We start from the raw sequence: 25,757 nt of genomic DNA, 5'->3' as shown, positions 1-25,757 counted from the left end.
CCTGCCTGCCTGCCTGACCACAGGTTGTGGCAAAAGCCCTCAAGATCATGTCCCTGCCACACAGGTTGGGCAGCTTTCAGGTCTCCTGGGAGACAGTTTCATCTGTACCGTGGCAAGCAAACTTCAGAGCTATAAGCAGTACCAGGCTATGGCAAGTGCGGTGTGCTAGGAAGACACCGTCACTCAAATATGGGCAGCATGTGAGTGGGGTCTATGGAGGCCTGCACATGGGGAGTTCTTAGTTCTTGCAGCTTTTCTGTAAGCTTGAAACTGCTTAAAAAAAAAAAAAAAAGACAGGCTGAGCGCAGTGGCTCACGTCTGTAATCCCAGCACTTTGGAAGGCCAAGGTGGGCAGATCACTTGAGGTCAGGAGTTCAAGACCAGCCTGGCCAACATGGTGAAACCCCGTCTCTACTAAAAATACAAAAATTAGCCAGGTGCAGTGATGCATGCCTGTAATCCCAGCTACTCGGGAGGCTGAGGCAGGAGAATCACTTGAACCTGGGAGGTGGAGGTTGCAGTGAGCCGAGAGGACACCATTGCACTCCAGCCTGGGCAATAGAGCAAGACTCTGTCTCAAAAAAAAGAAAAAAAAGAAAAGAAAAAAAAAAAAGGACAAAGACTTAGCGTTACTAAAGTTGAGAGACATGATTGAAAGGTAACTAGAAAATGCGCATGGTGAAGAGTATCTTGAGCCAGGGGCAGTGGCTCCCACCTGTACTTTCAGCTGCTCAGGAGGCCAAGGCGGGGAGATCACCTGAAGCCAGGACATTGAAACCAGCCTGGCTAACATAGCAAGACCCTGTCTCTAACAAAATAATGAAAATTAGCTGGGTGCGGGGTGTGCACCGGTAGTCCCAGCTACTCAGCAGGCTGAGGTGGGAGGATCACTGAATCCAGGAGGTCGAGGCTGCAGTAAGCCATGACCTGCACTCCAGCCTGGGTGACAAAGTGAGACCCTACCTCAAAAATAAAGGAACATCTCAAGGCAGATGGCCAGCTGTTGTCCATCTCTACCAAGAACTACTAAAAAATTGGCTGAGATAACATCAAAGTGAGCTGTCTCATGTTAAATATAAGAATTTCTTTCTTATAGAGCTTGGTTACCAAGGTAACCAATGATCTCTTTGTTCTAATTACTAAAATAGTAACGTAAAACTCTCTTCATTGGCCCAGAATAATAACACTGGGGAAGCATCTGTTAATTGGTAGAAGGGGTGTGTGAGGCGTCTCCGTGGGTGTGCACTGTGTCATCTGTCATTCTTTCTGTAGTGCCTTAAGGGATTGAATGTTTCAAAGGTGCCAGGTCACAAGAGAAGGTCCTCAATGATGGGGGCAGCACTGTGGGCAGTGTGGAATAATCAGTAACATTTATTTTAACAACTTCCAGGCATACTGTAAGCTGAGCCAGGGCTGACCACAGTGTCAGCAGCCATGAAGCATCCCAGATTCTCCCCACTTTCCTTTCAGGACAGCCTGCCAGCCTCCTGGCTGCTGGCAGAAGACGTGGGCTCCTGGGTGACAAAGGGGACTTCACTCACAGTAACAGGAGTAGTAGCCAGAGGGCCAGCATTTGTTTGAACATCTGAGCCCCCAGCCCCAAAGCGCGAAGCAAAGTGGGCCAGGAGACGCCAGCACATACAGTGGGTGGTGTGGTGGCGGAGGGGCCTGAGCTTGAGGAGCGGACTTTCAGCTGCTCAGGAGGCCAAGACGGGGGCTCACTTGAAGTGCACCTGCCTGGCCTTTGGCACGGTGGGCAACAGTGTCTTGATTACACTGATCAGTAAGCAAGCACCCCTTCATGCTAGAGAAAGAGGCCATCTCCATCTCCCCAGGCTGCGCTCTGTACAAACAGCCCAACAAGAGCATGTGGAGATAACACACAGAAATGCGAGGGGCCCACGCAGAGTGATTCCCAATACCATGGGGTCGGTTAACTGAGAATAGAAGTAGAAGGCAGAGCTGGAAAGAAAGAAATTCAATCAACTAACCCCAGGGACGAGAAGCCAGGCCTAGAGAATGTGACTGGCTGGCCCAGGGACAGGCAGCCGTCAGAGGCAGAGTTGGTCTGAGTGGGGCCCACGCCTACTCCCTCACAGCATTGAGAGCGCACAGCACACTTGGAGGTACAAGCCTTTGCTTGTGCTTAAGGCACAGCACTCTATTCACTATCACAGGGAGTCCAGCCTCTGGGTAAAACTCACCTGGCAAAGCACTGCCAATAGTTGAGACGATCCATCGTAGTGGGATCCAAAGCACTTCCCTCACCCACTCTATTTCAAAATCTATCAGAGCAATATGCCTCCTACAAAGAAAGAAAGAAGCAAAAAGAACAGTAAAGCAATTTCTTACCATTCCCTCTTAGCCACATCCAGGAAGTCAACATCACTTTAATTTTTTCAGTCCAAAAATATCTGGAGTCCCTACTCAGGGCCAAGAAAACATATATTGAAATTTGTTGTTTCAACAGGATGATGACTCTCTCAATTACCAACTTCCCTAACAGTTTGGAAATGTAAGGCATAGTAAAATAGATGAATATATCTTTACAAAGAGCCCGATGATATAAAATAACTCCATGGATGTTTCTGGGAAGTCCAGGATCTGGCATCTCTCATAAACAGACACACTGATATTATGATGGATGCGCACTGCATTTCAAGTCACTCTTTAATACCTTTCAAATGAGAGAAAGCAGAGAGCAGGAACCTGGGACATCCTCCAGGGTTTAAATGCCCTGGGCTTGAATATGTTGCCAACTCAGCATTGCTCTATTGTGTTAAGCCATGGCAAACGTGACCTAGAGGAAGTGTCCGCCTTTAAACAGTGAAAATTCACCCAAAACCCAAAGAAGTAAATATACAGGAGTTTAAAAATAATACAAAAACTATTTTTATTATTTTTAAAGCCAGCATGGTGGCTTTTGGCATCACTATCCATTTCTAATACAAAAGTGGATTAAATAAATATCATCCAATGTATAAATAGATCATGAAACAATTGTGAAGATAAAAAGAGAATTCTTCTGTAATTAAAAAAAATTAACTTTAAAAATTTTCTTTAGTGGTGAATCAAGAACGAATCCCTATGTCACTTGAGAATTTGTCAATTATGATACAAATCTTGATAGAATACAACATCTTCATGCCGTAAAAAGTGTTACACATGAAAGATTAAATAGAAAAATCTCTTCTGACTGTCTGTTGCTCCTGCCATTCATACTAATCTTCATTTTTTCTTAGTTGTTAGTCATCCATATAAAGAACTGCCCCGATGCCTCTGTGTAGGGAGGGTGAGTGTGAGGGTGTGTGGGTGAGTGTGAGGGTGAGTGTGTGGGTGAGTGGGTGTGTGGGTGAGTGTGAGGTTGTGTGGGTGAGTGTGTGGGTGAGTGTGAGGGTGAGTGTGAGGGTGAGTATGTGCTCATCCGTGCATGGGGGTCTGAGGAGAGGAATTTGTTCGGAGAGGGCCAGCCACCAAACAGGACATGCTGTGGGGGTCTGAGGAGGGGAATCCGTTCGGAGAGGGCCAGCCACCAAACAGGACATGCTGTGGCAAGCCACACCATGAAAAAGAACATGTCTCGGCTAGGAATGTGTGGGCATCTGGCCCACAAAAAGCTCTGTGGTTCCCACTTTCTCCACAATGAAGAAGATGCCAGCTCAGTGGCCTTTGGCATATGGTCTTTTCATTAGAATATGGGAAAGATGTAGAGGCCCCAAGTACAGATACGACATTAAATTGGGTTATGGGTGTAGGCACTTTTGAAATTTTATTCTAAAAAATCCAAAGTGCCTAAGTTACGTGAACACAGATTAAGTGACACAAAGAGAACGCTTCCTTCGAAGTATCCGCCACATAATCTCATCTCTGCCTCACTTACTTCCTATGCAGTAGGTCTTGGAAAAGGGATAAATTCGCAACGATCAATCCTTGGATTAACTTTTTTTAGTGAGGGAAGGGCACAGTATTAATTTTGAAATAAGCTTCAGAAAAAAATGTAAGAAGCAGGCATGAGATAGCCTTAATATACACTAGAAAGCAGTTCTATGTATCTTACCTATTTCCTTTAAAAATCTTATGTACATAAATCTTGAAATTGATTTACATGCCGAACTATTTTATCTTAAATATTTCCAAACATAAATCTGTGTGATGGCCATTTCATGTTAAAATGTGTATCTTAACGAGTTACAAATATTCTTCTAAAATGAGGAAAACCCACAGCAAGAAATCCACTTCTACTTTTAAAAATCTTGTACCTGTGCTAACACATGCGTCTCTTGTAATAAATGTGATATGAGTTCAAAGGAAGACATAGAACACTAGCTATAATTTCAAAAATCAAGTTTCCTTAAAATATTACAACAGGGGAGTAGAAAATATGCACAAAGGAAACATCCCCTAGTTAAGTGCCGGACAAGCACTGACACTTCATGTCCCACCAGCAGAATACTGTCAGGAAGAGGAGAGCGGCGTTTGATGGACCTCCCACTGACCTGGCTGCAAGCTGTCAGATGCCATGTCATAGCATTTTTTCTATTTAGATACTTTCTGAGTGCCTCAAGTTTTTAAAAGGGGAAAAAGTAGAGCTTGATGGGGGTGGGGTAGCATTTGAATCTGCATGTTTGAAAACATGTCTTCATTTTCATCTATTGCCATTCTATGGAAACGCAGCCACTTGGGCATTATCTGGCAGGTGGGACTCCACACACGCTACGTGCCTCCTGCTTCCTCAATAGCTGCATCCCAGCTTCACATTTGGTATCTTTGCAAAGGCAATTCATTCTTTCAGCTTCAGTGCTTCATGGTTACTTGAGCACACAAGCAGGATCAAAACACTTAGGAACTTTCAAAAGGTTCCTCAATGACTGGGTGCTGTTGAATAAAGCAGCAAATGAAAGGGAACAGAAACAGTTCTGGCACATGCACAGGGCACTGTGCTGACGCCCACGACTCGCTGTCGCGGAGCCATGCCCTGATTTTTAAAGTCTGAAGCCTTTCCAGTGGACACTGCAGGGGTAAATGCCTCTGAACTTCACAGAGGTAAAGGAAAATACCACTAAAGTTTTCTCTTAAAAATATCTGAACTTGAAATTAATTTACATGCCAAACTATTTTATCTTAAATATTTTCAAACGAAAAAAATTAATCACATTTCCTATCTTCATCTTTTATTTATAGTTATTCCAAAGCAGATATGCTATGATGAGATAGTTCTAAAAATACAGTTCTTTATCCTCAAAACCCTGGTTATACATGAGGCTAGAAATCTCTTTTCTAGAATTTTTAAAACAACCAGTAAAATATAAAGATCAACCTGTACCCCACAAAGATTCAAGTAAAATTATGTCTTTTCAAAACCTTATATTTTCAAGGACTGTTCTGCAAAAAAGCAGCTTTTATAATTATGAAGTAAATCAAAATAATACATAAAATGTCTTGTGTTTGCTAATAAATTGAGAAAAGACACAAAATTGAATTATTGATATTTTCTTTTTCTTTAACCAAAATAAAAGTAGGCTCTAGATTCACCTCTTAAGGCCTTAAACAGTCAATTAACGAATACAATTCACCAAACTAGCTTTCTATACAATTAGGAATTAAACAACCCCTTTTAGAGATGTCCTGAGATGACATTTAATGCTAAAATCAAAATAAATAACCCAGCAAGAATAAAAGTTTAAAATTCCAATAATTTCAACTTTGGGGATATTTGTTCACCAAAATTAATCAACATTTCTAAAATATTTCAATACAAAATTATAAAATAAAAAGTGCATTAAAAGCAGAACCTTTAAACTCTAGCACAATTACAGTTACTCTGAATATGTGACTACAGCCAGGTTTACACACTCAGATTCAAGGAAGGAGACCTCAGGATTGGTAAGAAGTCCAGTATCACAAGAATAAGTCAAATAAGGCTTTTCTTTTTCTTAAAAAAATATACAATACACAAAGCAGTTTGGAAAAGAAGTAATATTATTTAACAATTTTCTGACTTAAATATTTTCACATAACAAAAGTTTTCATATCACCATCAATAATACTTATATACATATGCCAAAAGTGAACAACAACAACAAAAAAATCAAAAGATGCCCTTTCAAAATAACAGTAAAATGTCTATTTCTTTAGGAATCTGAAATGAGCTCCTCTTTTAATATACAAAGTCCATACAATATTTATAATAAAACTACTCTCTTCTGAAACCAAGGAGGCAATGAGAGAAAATAAAGGCAATTATTTTTCAGGAAAAAAAAATAAAACCCAGCTTTATATTACAATGAAAAAGATATCCATTTATTAATAAAATGAATACAATACTGATCTGAAGTGCTTGTGGGGAGGTGAAACTCAGACGCTCTTTCTGCAATTAGGACTAGTACTTATATTTACAAAATATACTGTTCAGCCACACAGAGGCCCATATATCTGTCTATGTACATATGTATTTATATATAGAACATATAAATAATTTCAAAGGAAAAATTAACATGAAGTAAAGAACCTTCCATCTTTGGAATGCTGTAGGAATGGCGTGCACGCACTCTGCCCAGCACGGGTGGGATTTGGTTTGGGACATGTTTAATGTGGCACCATTGACGATACGAAAGAATTCCCTGAAATCAAAAATACATCTGTTTATATGCACGAAGAGAAAGTCATGGGGTTTTTACGGATTCTTGGCCTTAAGCTACAGATATGCTTCTTATTTGCTGGGGTGGACAGGGCCACGGTTGCTTGCTCCTTGCAGACGGTTCTGTGGTTTCCTACCTGCGATGTATGGCTTGTGCTTCTGCAATTATGTAACTCTGGACCTGAACACAGATTGATGCGGTAAGTGTGTCGTCAGCCCGTGTGGACAGCTGAATCCTTATTGGTGGGTCAGGTTTACTCGAGTCCCCGTGTTGACGCCCCAGATACTGCATTCTTGTAACTAATGATTAAACATTTGTCACGGAGAGAGAATTGGTCCAGCCACCTCTCAAGGGATCAGTTATATTAACTTACGGTAGACTAAAAAGAGTCCATTTTGACTAATTTTCAAAATGCACAGAGAAAACAGTGGAAAAAACTTCCCTGTGTGTTGTAACATTTTTTTTCTGAACTTCACGCCCCAATCTTACTCTTGCTTTGTAAGCTATGCTTCTTATCACCAGAAGCATGAAGGAAAATCTGACATACTTTTTCCACGTTAGCGTTTTTGTCTTTGCTAATACAAAGAAATCACACTACAATGATAGTAAGACCCAGTTAATTGCTTCGTGAACTAGACGCACTAGCCGCGGAGGAGACTGAGGAGGAAACCGCCTACCGTAGTACCTGAGTTCAGTGATTTGTAGACAAAAGAGAACAACGCGGTGACACTTTTCCCAGTTTTTTTTCCTATGAGTCTCTGAAAGACAATGATTCTTTAGATAATTTTATAGCTAAAAAACTATTGTAACATTTTAAACACTTGAAGCTTTAAAACAGAGATTCCAAGTGCTTTGCTCTTCACAAAATGTAACTTCAGAAACATTCTTAAAGGTGTACTTCCGACTCGCATCAGAAGACGTGGGTGAGGGTCTGCCACTCGCCGGCGGCCTCCTGCACCACCTCCTCCAGGTGGAGGGTCCGGCTCAGCTCCTCCCCGTCCTGCTCCGGGTGACCTGCGGACTCCTGCAGAGCTCCTGTCATGCAGACAAAGAAAACACAAGCAGCCTCAGACCTTCCAGAGCACGAAACTATTCCCATTTAAATAAAGACTTTCTGGTAAAAAGAGACAAGGAATTTCTGAAGGAATCTGCTTTCCATTCCAATGAAAAAAGAGTCATTTGAGCTGCGGGTTAAACGAGTCTGCCGGCGGTAGTTCCTGTTACGTGAGTATGAACGCACACACAGCACTCGTGATACGAGTGCACTCCCATGACGGCCACGTTAACACAGCATCAGGATGAGCAACTAATAACCAACACACATGATTTTTGTAATAAAAAGGAAAGCAGGAAGCACTACAGTGTAGACGTTAAAGAAAAAAATTACCCCTTTTTCCTTCCTCAAAAACTCCCCACAATATAGTGTTCTGCCCTTGGGTTCCCTACACTGAAAGCTGTCGAGCTCCCCTCACAAAGTACAGCACCTCAAACAACCGAAGAACACCTGCTGGCCTCACAGAGCACACCACCACCTCCAACACCAAATCACAAATCTCACAGAGCACACCACCACCTCCAACACCAAATCACAAATCTCACAGATCACACCACCACCTCCAACACCAAATCACAAATCTCACAGAGCACACCACCACCTCCAACACCAAATCACAAATCTCACAGAGCACACCACCACCTCCAACACCAAATCACAAATCTCACAGATCACACCACCTCCAACACCAAATCACATAACTCACAGAGCACACCACCACCTCCAACACCAAATCACAAATCTCACAGAGCACACCACCACCTCCAACACCAAATCACAAATCTCACAGATCACACCACCACCTCCAACACCAAATCACAAATCTCACAGAGCACACCACCACCTCCAACACCAAATCACAAATCTCACAGAGCACACCACCACCTCCAACACCAAATCACAAATCTCACAGATCACACCACCACCTCCAACACCAAATCACAAATCTCACAGAGCACACCACCACCTCCAACACCAAATCACAAATCTCACAGATCACACCACCTTCAACACCAAATCACAAATCTCACAGATCACACCACCTCCAACACGAAATCACAAATCTCAAAGATCACACCACCACCTCCAACACCAAATCACAAATCTCACAGATCACACCATAACCTCCAACAACCAAATCACAAATCTCACAGATCACACCACCACCTCCAACACCAAATCACAAATCTCACAAAGCACACCACCACCTCCACCACCAAATCACAAATCTCACAGAGCACACCACCACCTCCAACACCAAATCACATAACTTACAGATCACACCACCACCTCCAACACCAAATCACAAATCTCACAGGTCACACCACCACCTCCAACACCAAATCACATAACTCAGAGCACACCACCACCTCCAACACCAAATCACATAACTTACAGATCACACCACCACCTCCAACACCAAATCACAAATCTCACAGGTCACACCACCACCTCCAACACCAAATCACATAACTCAGAGCACACCACCACCTCCAACACCAAATCACAGATCTTACAGAGCACACCACCACCTCCAACAACCAAATCACAAATCTCACAGATCACACCACCACCTCCAACACCAAATCACGTAACTCAGAGCACACCACCACTTCCAACACCAAATCACAAATCTCACATATCACACCACCACCTCCAACACCAAATCACATAACTCAGAGCACACCACCACCTCCAACAACCAAATCATGTAACTCAGAGCACACCACCACTTCCAACACCAAATCACAAATCTCACAGATCACACCACCACCTCCAACACCAAATCACATAACTCAGAACACACCACCACCTCCAACAACCAAATCACACAACGCAGAGCACACCACCAACACCAACACCAAATCATTTAACTCAGGGCACACTGCCACCTCCAACACTAAATCACAAATTTCACAGATCACACCACCGCTTCCAACAACCAAATCACATAACTCAGAGCACACCACCTCCAACAAGCAAATCACAAATCTCACAGAGCACACCACCTGCAACAACCAAATCACATAACTCGGAGCACACCACCTCCAACAACAAATCACAAATCTCACAGATCACACCACCGCTTCCAACAACCAAATCACATAACTCAGAGCACACCACCTCCAACAAGCAAATCACAAATCTCACAGAGCACACCACCTGCAACAACCAAATCACATAACTCGGAGCACACCACCTCCAACAACAAATCACAAATCTCATGGATCACATCACCTTCAACAATCAAATCACAAATCTCAAAGATCATATCACCTCCAACAACCAAATCACAAATCTCACAGATCACATCACCTCCAACAACCAAATCACATAACTCAGAGCACACCACCTCCAACAAGAAATCACAAATCTCGCAGATCACACCACCTCCAACACCAAATCACAAATCTCACAGATCACAACACCTCCAACAACCAAATCACATAACTCGGAGCACACCACCACTTCCAACCACCAAATCACAAATCTCACAGAGCACACCACCTCCAACAACCAAGTCACATAACTCGGAGCACACCACCTCCAACAACAAATCACAAATCTCACAGATCACACCACCTCCAACAACAAATCACAAATGTCACAGATCACAACACCTCCAACAACCAAATCACAAATCTCACAGATCACACCACCTCCAACAACCAAATCACATAACTCGGAGCACACCGCCACTTCCAACCACCAAATCACAAATCTCACAGAGCACACCACCTCCAACAACCAAGTCACATAACTTGGAGCACACCACCTCCAACAACAAATCACAAATCTCACAGATCACATCACCTCCAACAACCAAATCATGAATCTCACAGATCACACCACCTCCAACAACCAAATCACAAATCTCACAGATCACACCACCTCCAACAACAAATCACAAATGTCACAGATCACACCACCTCCAACAACCAAAAATAAGTCTCACGGATCATATCAACTTCACCAACCAGATGACAAATCTCATGGAGCACACCACCTCCAACAACCAAATCACAAATCTCACATATCACACTACCACTTCCAACAACCAAATAACAAATTTCACTGATCACACCACCTCCAATAACCAAATAACACATCTCACGAATCACAACACCCCCAACAACCAAATCACAAATCTCACAGATCACATCACCTCCAACAACCAAATAACACATCTCACGAATCATATCACCTCCAACAACCAAATAACACATCTCACAAATCACATCACCTCCAACAACCAAATAACATATCTCACGAATCACATCACCTCCAACAACCAAACCACACATCTCACAGAGCATACCACCTCCAACAATCAAATCACACCCACAAAATGCACGGAGCGCACCAAGGGGTCTACTCAGACTTTAACATTTCTAGCTCCTTGCATAGCTACTGCCACTCTCTGAAACCTAGTCTAGGCCATTTACTGTCATTCCTTCCTCAGAGATGGATGCTACTGCTAGATTCTGTGTAGGAAACAAAGGTGAACAAGAGACAGACAAGCAGTAGGATCACACCCAAATATCCATACTCTGAAGGGCATGAACGTTAGCGAATCAAGAGAAAAACCAAGGCCCACGTGTTGTCTGTGCCAGGTCAACAGGATGCAGACAGGAGCAGTTGGTGCAGATTCTGTTTGCGCTGTGCCCCTGAGTACCAAGACAGCACCTGAACTGCATGCTCCAGGAAAAGGGGCTTCCAGACATGCTGTGAAGACAGAGATGCTATTCTGGGCCTCTGACTGCCCAGGTGCTGAAGGCCCCTACAGAAAGCTCTGTCCAGTGAGAAATGAGCTGCTCAGAAATGCTGCACTTGCTCAGGTTCTGGGCTGCCATTTTACTCCAATAAATTTCTGTGTCCTTGCCAAAATATATCATAAATTTAATCTAATCAAATTCTGTGTGTGTGTGTGTATGTGTGTGTGTGTATGTGAAGGGGGGCAGTCCATAGCCAACTTCAACAACTGCAAACACTAAGTATTAAAGTAACAAAAGCACAGGCTTCCTGAGATCATGGCGGATGGGAGGCAGGACTAGACTGCACCTCCAGCTCGGAGGGACAGGGCAGCATGTGGAGGCTCGCATTGTGAATTTTTGCTCCCGAACAACTAGGGGAATAAATCAGGAAACCTGAGAGGACCCACAGACTCTCTGAAGGAAGTGGATTACTCCTGCAGGACCCAGCAGACACCGCAAATACTCAGCCACAGCAAGATCCGCCCAAGGAGAGTCTGAGCTCAGACATGCCTAGCCCAGCCCCCACCCAATGCTCCTTCTCTACCCACCCTGGAAGCAGAAGACAAAGGGCATATACTCTTGGGAGGTCTAGGGCCCTGCCCACCACCTGTTCCTCCCTATGCTACCACAGTTGATGCTCTCTGGAAAGCACCACCTTCCGGCAGGAGGCCAACCAGTGCAAAAATAGAGCATTAAACCACCAAAGGTAAGAACCCTCACAGAGTCCATTTCACCCCACTGCCACCTCCACCGGAACAGGCACCGGTATCCACGGCTGAGAGACCATGAATGGTTCACATGACAGGACTCTGTGCAGACAACCCCTAGTACCAGCCCGGAGCCGGGTGGACTTGCTGGGTGGCTAGACCAAGAAGAAAGGTAACAGTCACTATAGCTCTGTTCTCAGGGAGCCACAGCCATAGGAAAAGGGGGAGAGTACTAGATCAAGAGAATACCCCGTAGGACCGCAGAATCTGAACAACAGCCTTCAGCCCTAGACCTTCCCTCTGACAGAGCCTACTCAAATGAAAAGGAACCAGAAAACCAACTCTGGTAATATAACAAAACAAGGTTCTTTACCACCCCCCAAAAATCACACTAGCTCACCAGCAATGGATCCAAACCCAGAAGAAATCCCTGATTTACCTGAAAAAGAATTGAGGAAGTTATTAAGCTAATCAGGAAGGTAGCAGAGGAAGGTGTAGCCAAAGGTAAGGAAATCAAAAAAAAATGATACAAGAAGTGAAGGGAGAAATATTCAATGAAATTGATAGCATAAATAAAAAACAAGGAAAACCTCAGGAAACAACAGACATACTTATAGAAATGCAAAATGCTCTGAAAAGTCTCAGCAATAGAATAGAACAACTAGAAGAAAGAAATTCAGAGCTCGAAGACAAGGTCTTCAAATTAACCCAATCCAACAAAGACAAAGAAAAAAGAATAAGAAAATATGAACAAAGCCTCCAAGAAGTCTGGGGATTACGTTAAATGACCAAACCTAAGAATAATCGGCATTCCTGAGGAAGAAGAGAAATCTAAAAGTTTGGAAAACATATTTGGGGGAATAATCGAGGAAAACTTCCCCAGCCTTGCTAGAGACCTAGACATCCAAATACAAGAAGCACAAAGAACACCTGGAAAATTCACTGCAAAAATATCATTGCTTAGCTGCATTGTCATCAGCAACAGCAGCTAAAAAAGACAGAGGGACATTATATAATGATAAAAGGAAAATACCACAATCCTAAACATGCATGCATCTAACACTGGAGCTCCCAAATTTATAAAACAATTACTAATAGATCTAAGAAATGAGATAGACAGCAACATAATAATAGTGGGAGACTTCAGTACTCCACTGACAGCACTAGACAGGTCATCAAGACAGAAGGTCAAAAAAGAAAAAATGGATTTAAACTATACCTTGGAACAAACGGACTTAATAGATATATAACTAACATTCCATCCAACAACTGCAGAATATACATTATATTCAACAGCACATGGAACTTTCTCCAAGACAGACCATATGATAGGTCACAAAATGAGCCTCAATAAATTTAAGAAAATTGAAATTATATCAAGCACTCTCTCAGACCACAGTGGAATAAAACTGGAAATATATTCTAAAAGGAACCTTCAAAACCATGCAAATACACGAAAATTCAATAACCTGCTCCTGAATGATCATTGGGTGAAAAATGAAATCAAGATAGAAATTAAAAAATTATTCAAACTGAACAACAACAGTGACATAACCTATCATAACCTCTGGGATATAGCAAAGGCAGTGCTAGGAGGAAAGTTCGTAGCCCTAAATGTCTACATCAAGCCTGAAAGAGCACACACAGACAATCTAAGGTCACACCTCAAGGAACTAGAGAAACAAGAACAAACCAAAACCAAACTCAGCCAGAAGAAAGGAAATAACCAAGATCAGAGCAGAACTAAATGAAGTTGAAACAAACAAACACAAGATAACTGAAACAAAAAGCTGGTTCTCTGAAAAGATAAATAAAATTGATAGACCACTAGCAAGATTAACCAAGAAAAGAAGAGAGGAAATCCAAATAAGCTCAATAAGAAGCGAAATGGGAGATATCACAACTGACACCATAGAAACATAAAAGATCATTTAAGGCTACTATGAACACCTTTACACATATAAACTAGAAAACCTAGAAAGATGGATAAATTCCTGGAAAGATACAACCCTCCTAGCTTAAATCAGGAAGAATTAGATACCCTGATCAGACCAATAACAAGCAGCAAGATTGAAATGGTAACTAAAAAATTACCAACAAAAAAAAGTCCACGACCAGATGGATTCACAGCAGAATTCTACCAGGCACTCAAAGGAGAATTAGTGCCAATCCTTTTGACACTATTCCACAAGACAGAGAAAAAGAGAACCCTCCCTAAATCATTCTATGGAGCCAGTATCACCCGAATACCAAAACCAAGACAGGACATAACCAAAAAGAAAACTACAGACCATTATCCCTGATGAACATAGATGCTAAAATCCTTAACAAAATACTAGCTAACCGAATCCAACACATATCAAAAAGATACTCCACCATATGATCAAGTGGGTTTCATACCAGGGATGCAGGAATGGTTTAACATATGCAAGTCGGTAAATGTGATACACCACATAAACAGAATTAAAAACAAAAATCACTTGATCATTTCTACAGATGCAGAAAAAGCATCAGACAAAATCCAGCATCACTTTATGATTAAAACTCCCAGGAAAATCGGCATACAAGGGACATACCTCAATAATAAAAGCCACCTATGACAAACCCACAGCCAACATAATATTGAATGATGAAAAGTTAAAAGCATTTCCTCTGAGAACTGAAACAAGACAAGGATGCCCACTCTCACTACTCCTCTTCAACATAGCAGTGGAAGTCCTAGCCAGAGCAATCAGAAAAGAGAGGGAAATCAAGAGCATCCAAATCAGTAAAGAGGAAGTCAAACTATCACTGTTTGCTGATGATATGATTGCTTACCTAGAAAACCCAAAAGACTCTTCCAGAAAGCTCCTACAACGGATAAAAGAATTCAGCAAAGTTTCCAGATAAAAAATTAATGTACAGACATCAGTAGCTCTTCTATATACCAACAGCAACCAAGCTGAGAATCAAATCAAGGAGTCAACCCCTTTTACAATAGCTAGGAAAAACAAAACAAAAACAAACAAACAAACAAAAAAAACCTTAGGAATACACCTAACCAAGGAGGTAAAAGACCTCCACAAGGAAAACTACAAAACACTGCTGAAAGAAATCACAGATGACCCAAACAAATGGAAACACATCCCATGCTCGTGGTTGGGTAGAATCAATATTGTGAAAATGGCCATACTGCCAAAAGCAATCTACAAATTCATCTCAATTCCCATCAAAATACCAACATCATTCTTCACAGAATTAGAAAAAACAATTCTAAAATTGATATGGAATCAAAAAAGAGCTCACATAGCCAAAGTAAGACTAAGCAAAAAGAACAAATCTGGAGGCATCACATTACCTGATTTCAAACTATACTATAAGGTCATAGTCAACAAAACAGCATGGTACTGGTATAAAAATAGGCATACAGACCAATGGAATGGAATAGAGAACCCAGAAATAAACCCAAATACTTATAGCCAACTGATCCTCGATAAGGAAAACAAAAACATAAAATGGGGAAAGGACACCCTTTTCAACAAACAGTGCTGGGATAATTGGCTAGCCACATGTAGGAGAATGAAACTGGATCTTCATCTCTCATCTTATACAAAAATCAACTCAAGATGGATAAAAAAAATCTAACACCTGAAACTATAAAAATTCTAGAAGATAAAATTGGAAAAACCCTTCTAGACATCGGCTTAGGCAAGGACCAAGAGCAGAAAAGTGAATGCAATAAAAACAAAGATAAATATCTGGGACTTCATTACACTAAAGAGCTTTTGCACGGCAAAAGGAACAGTCAGCAGACTAAACAGACAATCCACAGAGTGGGAGAAAATCTTCACTATCTATACATCTGACAAAGGACAAATATCCAGAATCTACAATGAATTCAAACTAATCAGTAAGAAAAAAACAAACAATCCCATCAAAAAGTGGGCTAAGGACATGAATAGACAACTCTCAAAAGAAGATATACAAATGACCAACAAACATATGGAAAAATGCTCAACATCACTAAGGATCGGGAAAATGCAAATCAAAACCACAATGTGATACCACTTTACTCCTGCAAGAATGGCCATAATCAAAAAATTTTTTAAAATAGTACATGCTAGCATGGATGTGGTGAACAGGGAACACTTCTGCACTGCTAGTGGGAATGTAAACTAGTACAGCCACTATGGAAAACAGTGCAGAGATTCCTTAAAGAACTAAAAATAGAACTACCATTTGATCCAGTAATCCCACTACTGGGTATCTCTACCCAGAGGAAAATAAGTAGAATCTTTTTCATTGTATGAAAAAGACACTTGCACACGCATGTTTATAGCAGCACAATTCGCAACTGCAAAAACAGGGAACCAAACCAAATGTCCATAAATCAACTAGTGGATAAAGAAACTGTGGTATTTATATATATATATACACACACACACACACACACACACACACACACACACAATGGAATACTACTCAGCCATAAAAAGGAATGAATTAATGGCATTTGCAACGACCTGGATGAAATTGGAGGCCATTATTCTAAGTGAAGTAACACAGGAATGGAAAACCAAACGTCGCATGTTCTCACTCATAAGTGCGAGCTAAGCTATGAGGATACAAAGGCATAAGAATGACACAATGGACTTTGGGGACTCAGGGGGAAAGAATGGGAAGGGGGTGAGGGATAAAAGACTATAAATAGGGTGCAGTGTACACTGCTCGGGTGATGGGTGCACCAAAATCTCACAAATCACCACTACAGAACTTACTCATGTAACCAAACACTACCTGTTCCCCAATAACCTATGGAAATAAAAAAATAAAGCACAGGCTTCCAGTCCACACAACTGAGGCTGTACCACGTTCAATGCAAAATCACTGTGTAAACTAAAGGAAACAATGTATGCGAAACACACGGTGCCTCGCAGGCCACCGGACAGCACGCACTCCCAGGTGCAGCGTTCTCACCAGCATAGCTGTGCGCCCGCTTCATGTGCAGCTTCATGTTGCTCTTCTGCGTGAAGCCCATGACGCAGTAGGCACACTTGTAGGGCCGCTCCCCGGTGTGCTTCTTCATGTGCACCTGCAGCGCACTCTTCTGGTTGAAAGCTTTCTCACAAAGCGTGCAATGGAACGGCCGCTCCCCTGTACAGAAAATGGCACGTCAATATCTCTAAGAAGAGTATAGTGGAGGCCTGGGCTCTACCCTGAGGTATGAACAAGAGGGACTGAATGTTCCTCTTTTCTCTTAGGCTTTCAGCCTGGCTGTCATCTGAACAAAGGGCTGGAGGAGCCATGGGGAGACCAGAGGGAGCCTGGCCAGGTCCTAACAACCCCCAGCAGATGGGGCGGAGGGATCAGAGAGCCATGGAAGGGCCACCGTGGATGCAGCCTGTGGAACCCCAGGCCCACGGTGAGTGGTCAGATGATCACAACAGAAATGAGCCCGGGATGATATCCTGTTAAGGGCAGGGCGGGGACAGAAGGGCTGACACGAGCTATCATGTACCAGTCAAGAGGCAGAGAGATGGAAGAGCTTGTTTCTTTGTTCTGTGTGTTTTTTTTTTTTCTCTAAGACAAGAGATTTGAGCAGATTTAGGTGGTGTAGGAAAAGCCAGTAGAGAAAAAAGTTTTAAGGCAGAAGAGGAAGATTAAAAATTAAGTTCCCCGGTGACATTGAGGACATGGGACCCAGGCACTGGGGGCCGCCTGTTTGCTCCAGCAGAAGGGAAGGAGGGACGTGACGTGGTCAACATCCCAGACACGGCATGGGAGGCTTGCCTGATGCTTCTCTTTCATATGGTCATAATGTAAGCAGCAAAATCTTCCACGTGAAAAGTTAGTTATGATGATAAACAGGTCAAAACTCAGGGGAAATGGAACATGTGGACCTTGCTTTATAAATAAAGCATTCCATCGCTCGTGAATATTGCATAGGTGGAATTGTTTTCTCACCCATGATGTCTACTTCAAAGAGTAAGGAAACAAAAGCCTGTCCCTCCCCGTTACCTGTGTGTATGCGGCTGTGGCGCTCCAGCTGGCTTGGTTTGGCAAACGCCTTCTCACAAGTGTCACATTTAAACACTCTTGGCTTCTGGGAGCTCAAAGAGGGGCCCGCCTGGTGTGTCTGCATGTGCTCCTGGGAGACAACACACAGAAACCAAGAAACGAGATCAAAACAGAGCTTTCGAGACTAGAAACAAGAGGAAGCAAATCACTGCAAAGGTCAAGTCAGTGGCAAGGACAAAATCAAAGGCTAATCTGTGATTTGTGTTCTTAAGGACTTTAATGTATCGGTAGTGACAACAGTGATGGTAGTGACAACAGAGTGACAACATTGGGGCTTCTCGGGGAGACTCCAGTCCCCATCTGAGCTTTACCACCTGCTAGCTATGTGCACCTGCAGGGCTTGGCCACATCTGTGTCCCAAATAGGGGTAGAAATATCTCCTTCATCAGCTTTAACCGAGACCAATGGCGCCAAGCCATGAGCCTAGTGCAGGAGTCCAGGTGAGCTCTCTCCGTTGGCTGTGGGGGATCCTGTCCCCATTTCACATACGAGTCCACCCATATGTCGTGGCCTGTGGCCACCCATAGGTTGTGGCCTGAGGCCCTGCGGCACCCAGCTGGGACGCGTTCAGTCACTCTCACCCACGAGTCCTCACGGAATGCCCGTGATTCCAAAGTGCATTCTCCCGGTGATACGACAGAGGCTTCTAAAGCCAAGAGGAAACTGTTCCCTTCTCATGTTGTGATTGGCAACTTGCCAGAGATACTGCATTCACGTGACTGCAAATTTCTCAAAGATCTGATAGCTGCTGCCCTTGCAGGCACCTGAGGATGGGCAATGTGGTTATTTTCCAAAATTGCACAAGCATAATAATTATCCTGATAGAATCCCAGTCTTTAGAGCTAACCTCTACCCTGTAAGGCAGGAGTCAGGGAAAAGAACACGTTTCCTGTGTGTGTTCAATGTGACTGCCTGTGTTCCAGTTGCATACATCACATTGCTCAAGGCACAGCACAGTCTGGGAGGTGGGTGTAATGAAAGCAGCAGGGTGGGAAAAACAAACTCGGGAGGTGAGTGGGGGAGCCTTCCCAGCACCGCAGACCAGGCAGAGCCAGGACTGCAGGTAAGGCCTGACCAGTGACAACACCACCCCTGATGATACCAATCACCATCAACAGCTAGAGTGCATTCCTCCCCCACTCCGTCTGGGGTTCCCACCCGGTCTGTGTTGGACGTAACTGCAGTCACACTGAGCGCTAAGCTTCCTGAGGATGGAGCCGCCTGTTTCTGGGACCACCTTCTGTGCATACAGCAGGCACTCACTGCTAAACTGAAAGGAGGACAGAGAGCCCATGGGAAAACAGACTGTCTGGTGGGCTGGAAAGGAAAGCTTTTATAACCTTGGCTTCTGTCTCTCTGACCTCCAGAGAGAGAAATTTCCTGCGGTGGTAACAGTACATGCGGCTGCCACTCTATGCTGATGACTTTAAAAGAAACGTAAAGAAGGGGCGGTGTTGTGCCCTGAAGTTGGTGGGAACTCAGCAGAGTCCCCCAACATGGCCATCAGCTCACTGCACCAGAGGACGCTAATGCAGCCCTGGGGCAGGGAGATTCATCAGAAGGTTTCAAAAGAAAGAATCCTGCTGATAGTTTATTTTGCTGTGCAGAAGCTCTTAAGTTTAACTGGATCCCATTTATCAACTTTGGCTTGTGTTGCAATTGCTTTTGGCACTTCGTCATGACATCTTTGCCTGTTCCTCTGTCCAGAATGGTATTGTCTAGGTTGTCTTCCAGGGTTTTTAGAGGTGTGGGTTTTACATTTCAGTCTTCAATCTATCTTGAAACAGAAAACCAAATACCACATGTTCTCACTGATAAGTGGGAGCTAAATGGTGAGAACACATGGACCCACAGAGAGGAGCAAATCACACACACTGGGGCCTCCTTGAGGGAGGAGGGAGAGGAGCAGGAAAAATTACTGGCTACTTAGCTTAGTACCAGGGTGATGAAATAATCTGTACAACAATCCCCTGTGACCTGAGTTTACCTGTATAACAAACCCTGCACATGCACCTCCGAACCTAAAGTGAAAGTAAAAAAATTTAAAAATAAAAAAGAACCCAAGCAGCAAAGCGACAGGCTCCCTTCAGGACAGAGAGGGAGGATTGAGGGTCTCCGGGCTCATCAGCCCCTGGAGGGACCTGGGAGAGGAGCCACAGCAAGCACCACAGGTGGGCCCTGGGCTTCCCAGCCCGGACAGGGCTGTCACTGCTGACACCACTGGCCTGCAATACACCCAAAGCCCATGTGCTCTACTCCACACTCCAAAAATGCCATCCTGGTCACAGGGATCCAAGGATTCCAGTTCCTGGGACAGGAATTTCTCCCTGAATAGGACTCTCCTTTCTTCTAGTCCTACACTCATTAAAAGACAACAGACACACGAAGGCCAAAAACAATCCCTGCCCCCGCAACATACACAGGAACCCCAAGGGTCCAGCCATCTTAGTGTAGCTTTCCTTCCCGGCCAGCGTGGCATGCCTCTGCCCTCTGCGTGGCCTGGCCACGGCTGGTCAGAAATTTCGCAGGCTATCCCTCATGGAATTTGTCTGTTTTTCTCATGTTACGGGGTTTTTGGGAAAAGTGCCATTTTCATCCCACACTGCCAAGGACAGATGCAGTCTTGATGTGTGGGTGCTGATGCTGGCCACGGCCGCTGGGCTGGAGTGGTGCTGGCTAGGCATCCGCGCTGCACGCTCCTCTGTGTTCCACCCCTTCCACGCCCCATTCCCTTCACACGGAAGACAGCGCCCTGGGCTGGACATCAGAGCACCCTGCTGGAATTCTGCCTCCTGCCCACTGTAGCACAGCACCCTCTGTGGGGATGTCCCAGAACTCATCCTCTGCTTCCCACATGCGGGCACTCAGGTCTCCAGTGTGCAATGACAGCTCTGTTGCAGTGGAAAGCGTGGGCAGCTAAACCTTGGGAGGCTGAAGGGGCATCTTCAGGGCTGGTCCCCAGGGTGAGCACACATGCATTTGTTAGGGCCGCCCAATGCCCCTACAGAAAGACCTACCAAGTCACAGTCTCACTAGCAATTACGTGAGCGAGCCTCTGTTTCCCCGCAGCCTCGACAACGGGTGCCTACAGACTTTTACATTTTTGCCAGTCTGACAAGGGAGAGAGGGCATTTCAATGTTATTTCAATTTCTATTGCAAACTGATTGTGAGTTGCAGGTGAACATGCAATTCTTCTGTACAGCAAGCGGACCTCTTACAACTGGAACAATACATCTACATCTAGTGACCTTTTCCTCAAAAACCAGCCTTTTCCTCAAAAACACATGCCGGATTCCCGGCCGGTGTTAAATCTTGGACTCTGCATCTCTAGCCGCCTGGGGGCTGTGCCGCGGCACAGTGGGCCTACCTTGAGGTGCGTGGCGCGCTTGAAGGCCTTCCTGCACACGGGGCAGCCGTGGATGCGCTCCCGGCCATGCACCTCCTTGCTGTGATGCATCAGCACCGCCGCCGATGAGAAGGCGCGGTCACACTCCAGGCACTGGTGCGCCCGGCCCTCCTTCTCCGGCTGGTTGCCCGGGGCCAGGTTCCCAGAGACGCCAGCTACCTGGAAAGAGCCAGAACTTCTGTGACTTTCCACTCACTTGGCTGGATTTGTGCAGTTTGTGACACACACCACGGTGATAAGAGGAACACGCCAAGCCCACACTGCATGTCCTATCATCAGGATAATTCAGCCAGAGGCGCCTTCCATACAATATGAGACCAGAATGCACACTGTGTCCTGCAAGATTGAGACCGCACAACAGCAGCTAAGGAATGAGCTCTGGCGCCGCACTGACCAGGTGCAAATTCCAGCTCCAACGTGCCTGTCCGGGCTACTCTGGGCTAAGTACTTAACCAGTCCGTGCTTGCATCCTCGTGGGAGAACACCTGCTTACCAAGGGCTGCATATGGCAAGCATTCACTAAATGCTCGCTACTGGTAGTAGCTTTAGATAAACAATTCTTAACAACAAAAAGTGTTTTTAGCTTTTAATGGAATTAAACCATTTTTTCCAAACTGTGGATCACAATCAATTAGGTTTTCAAATCATCTTAATGGGATGCCACCACCACTTGAAAAAATCATTTTCAAAATTTTTGAAAAAAATTTTTGAGATGGGGTCTTGCTCTCTTGCCCAGGCTGGAGTTCAGTGGCACAGTCGCAGCTCATGACAGCCTTAAACTCCTGGGCTCAAGCAATCCTCCCACCCCAGCCCTCCCGCATGCCTGGGTCCACAGGTACACACCACTTCACCATCATGCCCAGCTAACTTTTTTATTTTTTGTAGAGACAGTGTCTCCCTATGTTGCGTAGGTTGGTCTTAAAACTCCTGACCTCAAGGGATCCTCCTGCCTCAGTCTCCCAAGTGCTGGGATTACAGGTGTGAGACACTGTACCTGGCTGACTCAGCTTTTATAAACAGATTCCAGTTTTGCAAATTTCTATGTGATGGATTAACAAAACAATTCTAATGAAAATTAATGAGATCTGTCCACATTTTTATTATTCCTAATTTATCAAATACTTTTTCATTAATTCTGGAATATAAGAAATAAGTAAACATTAAAGAAAAATACTTAACAAAAAAGATTTATACAGGGTGCTATATTATTATTAATCTGTGCTGTAATTAAAAAAATGGAATGGGGAAAAAAAGGAACAAAGGAAAAGATCAGAAAAGACATTGCAGCCACGTGAGATGTGCAGGGACTGGTGTCATTCTAGAATATGACACCTGTGTGTCAGGTGTGAGTCTACACATATCTGTAGGTGTTATTCTATAATATGATACCTGTGTCAGGTGTGTGTGTCTACACGTGAGTATCTGCAGGTGTTATTCTAGAAAATGACACCTGTGTCGGGTGTGTGTCTACATGTGAATATCTGTGAGTGTAAAGAAAAATGACAGAAACACGTGTGTTGAGGTCACTGCATAAAATATATTCCATGTGAGTCAAAAAAGTCTGAAAAGCACAGGAATAAATGATACTAAAGGCTGGTTGTGTAACTGCAGATAAATGCATGCTGAAGAACATCAACTCAAACAAAAACCTGTAGTTATGGAGCGACCTAATGTCCTCCATCAGTATTACGAAGCATCTACCAGTAGTCATGGCAATGAACACACACAGAAAATTGTTTCTGAACCAAACATTTTACTCATGAGATGTGAAAATTCAATATCTGGTCCACATCATTCAAGGAAAGACAAACAAACACACTAAACTTTAAAAACTATTTCTGCAAAATATTTTTCAGCATAATCGCATCAGAAGCAAAGCTTCTGAATCATTGCTACTACTGTGAAACGAATCTCCAATGTTCTGAATTTCATAACTACATGTATATATACATCTAGAAACTGAATTATATTAATAGAATTTTGCTAAAATCATACTTGCCCAAAGGAGAAGGGGAAATCGGTTACAGAATGAGTGAGATGATTTTTAAGCCTGAGGCATGAACTTGGCCACAGCTAGAAATAATGTGCTTCCCACAGCAGGTTATTCTGCATGGGGTGGGAAGGTAGAAGCGTGTATGTCCACCCCCTCCCAAGCATGAGGAGTGTGGCTGTTGGGAAGCAGAAGAGGGAGGAAAGCGGCCTCTCCATCCACCTCCTCTGGCGCGGATCCAACATCCTCTGCGTCCAGCGGCCGGCACTGGCAGGAACTTAAATGTTTGCTGAACTGAAACAAGGTCAATATTTCAAAGAAATGCTGCCCACAACACACACCTGGGCACATGATCACCCTTCTGACCCCAAACCTCCCTCTAAAAACCTGCCCCTTACTAAAAAGTTCCCAGCTGAGACCAGCTGATCTCAAGTAACAGGAAATCCAGCTGTAAATGCTCAAAACGATATTCTTCTATTCAGACATGAAGAGTGAGATAAGACAGATCCGGGTTCAAACGCCAGCTCTGTCTCTATTGGCAGGGTGACTTTAAGTTATTCAAAGCTACCCTTAAATGATAGAATCCTTGTGAGTAAAACGGGGCCGTGACACTTAGACACCTCACAGGCTGTGGGAAGGGCTCGGCTACATAAGACCACATGCCTAGTGGGAGCCTGGCCTTAGGCACCTGGCCAGCAAGTGTCGGCTCTTTTCTCCTGCAAAACCAGTTTCAAAAGAAGGCCATGGCCCCTTAAGCAGTAAGTGAAGGAAGAAAGGCAGTTTGCTGCAGCGGCTCCCCTCTGATTTAATAGCTTGAAGTTGCTAACAAAGTTAGGTCAGGTCTCTTGATCCTTATGGGAAGGGTCAGGCAGAAATTAGTTCATTCGTTTTTGTAAAGACAGGCTGAGTAAGGGGGCAGTCTGTCAATGGCTCTCTTAGGATAAAGACGTTTTTACATTGTGAGTACACATCTTGTCAGATCAGTATGGATTTCTCTTCAGATGAACCATGAAGAAAAAGATTTTTAAAAAGCAAAGGTTGTTGCTCTAGGGACTTCACCAGAGAGCGAAGTGAGCCCCAGGCCATAGTAGCTGCTCCAACGCCACCAGCAGGGTCCTCACCTGAGCACTTACTTTGGGCCAGGACCTGTGCTCCGTGCCAGGGAACATTACATGCCCAATCTCTGACCACTATGAGGTAGTCCTAACTACACTCCTGTTTGGGGGTTTGGGTTTTGTTTTGTTTGAAACACGGACTTGCTCTGTTACCCAGGTTGGAGTACAGTGGTGATCATAGCTCACTGCAGTCTCGAACTCCTGGGCTCAAGCAGTCCTCCTGCCTCAGCCTCCCAAAGTGCTGGGATTACAGGTGTGAGCTACCGTGCCTGGCCACCTCTGTCTTAAAAACAGGCCATCACACAGATGTAGGATTGCCTGAGGGCTCCTGGCCAGAAAGCACGGGAGCAGGGATGTACAGACATCACCAGAGGCTACAGCCAGCACTCCCAGCCGCTCTGTCGTGGGTTCAGATAAACCCAGCGTGCTTCAAGTGGTCCCAGCTTCCTCCCAGAAGCACAGGCCAGAGGCAGACCCAGGCATGTGTCTCAAGTCCCTGGTCAGGGCCCAGGTCAGAGCCTGGAAGCATCAATGTGCATTCTATCTGTGTCAAGAGAGCATTAGGATGAAATTAGACCGTGATTAAAACCAATTAATGTTGGCAAACAGTGCTACAACCTAACAAGGGAAATTTACAGAAAACATCTAAGAGAATTTCTCTTGCTAATTATAGGCATACCTTGTTTTCATTGAACTTTGCTTTTTTTGCCCTCCATAGATATCCTGTCATTTTTACAAATTGAAAGTTTGTGGCGAGGCTGCTTCGAGCAGGTCTACTGGTGCCATTTTTCCAACGGCACATGCTCACTTCGTGTGTCTGTGTCACATTTTGGTAATTCTCGCAATATTTTAAACTTTTTCATTACAGCGTATCTATTACAGTGATCTGTGATTAGCGATCTTTGATGCTACTATTGTAATTGTGTTGAGGCACCACAAACCCCGCCCACATAAAATGGCAAACTTAACCTATAAATGTTTGTGTCTGACTGCTTCACCAACTGGCCCTCTCCTTGGGCCTCCCTATTCTCTGA

The 25,757-nt window shown here is 44.0% G+C and overlaps 1 protein-coding gene across 6 annotated transcripts in view; it reads right to left on the bottom strand.

Annotated features, from left to right (window-relative positions):
- Positions 1-5,961: 5,961 nt before the first annotated feature.
- The window catches only part of ZNF236 (zinc finger protein 236), a 151,759-nt gene continuing 131,963 nt past the window's right edge, over positions 5,962-25,757 (bottom strand). For 5 of the 6 annotated variants that reach the window (XM_054460242.2, XM_063653845.1, XM_063653847.1 and 2 more), the window contains 4 exons: positions 21,580-21,777; positions 18,152-18,281; positions 17,111-17,287; positions 5,962-7,673 (listed from right to left, as the gene is read on the bottom strand). In XM_054460242.2, the coding sequence (XP_054316217.1) occupies positions 7,549-7,673; positions 17,111-17,287; positions 18,152-18,281; positions 21,580-21,777 (630 nt within the window). In that variant the 3' untranslated portion in view covers positions 5,962-7,548. The remainder of the gene's footprint in view (positions 7,674-17,110; positions 17,288-18,151; positions 18,282-21,579; positions 21,778-25,757) is intronic. The other variant, XM_063653846.1, reaches the window with a different exon arrangement.

This window comes from Pongo pygmaeus, chromosome 17 (assembly GCF_028885625.2).
Source record: "Pongo pygmaeus isolate AG05252 chromosome 17, NHGRI_mPonPyg2-v2.0_pri, whole genome shotgun sequence".
Classification (NCBI taxonomy): Eukaryota; Metazoa; Chordata; class Mammalia; order Primates; family Hominidae; genus Pongo; species Pongo pygmaeus.
Note: the sequence above shows the minus strand (reverse complement) of the source record. Positions and strands in the feature narration are given on the sequence as shown.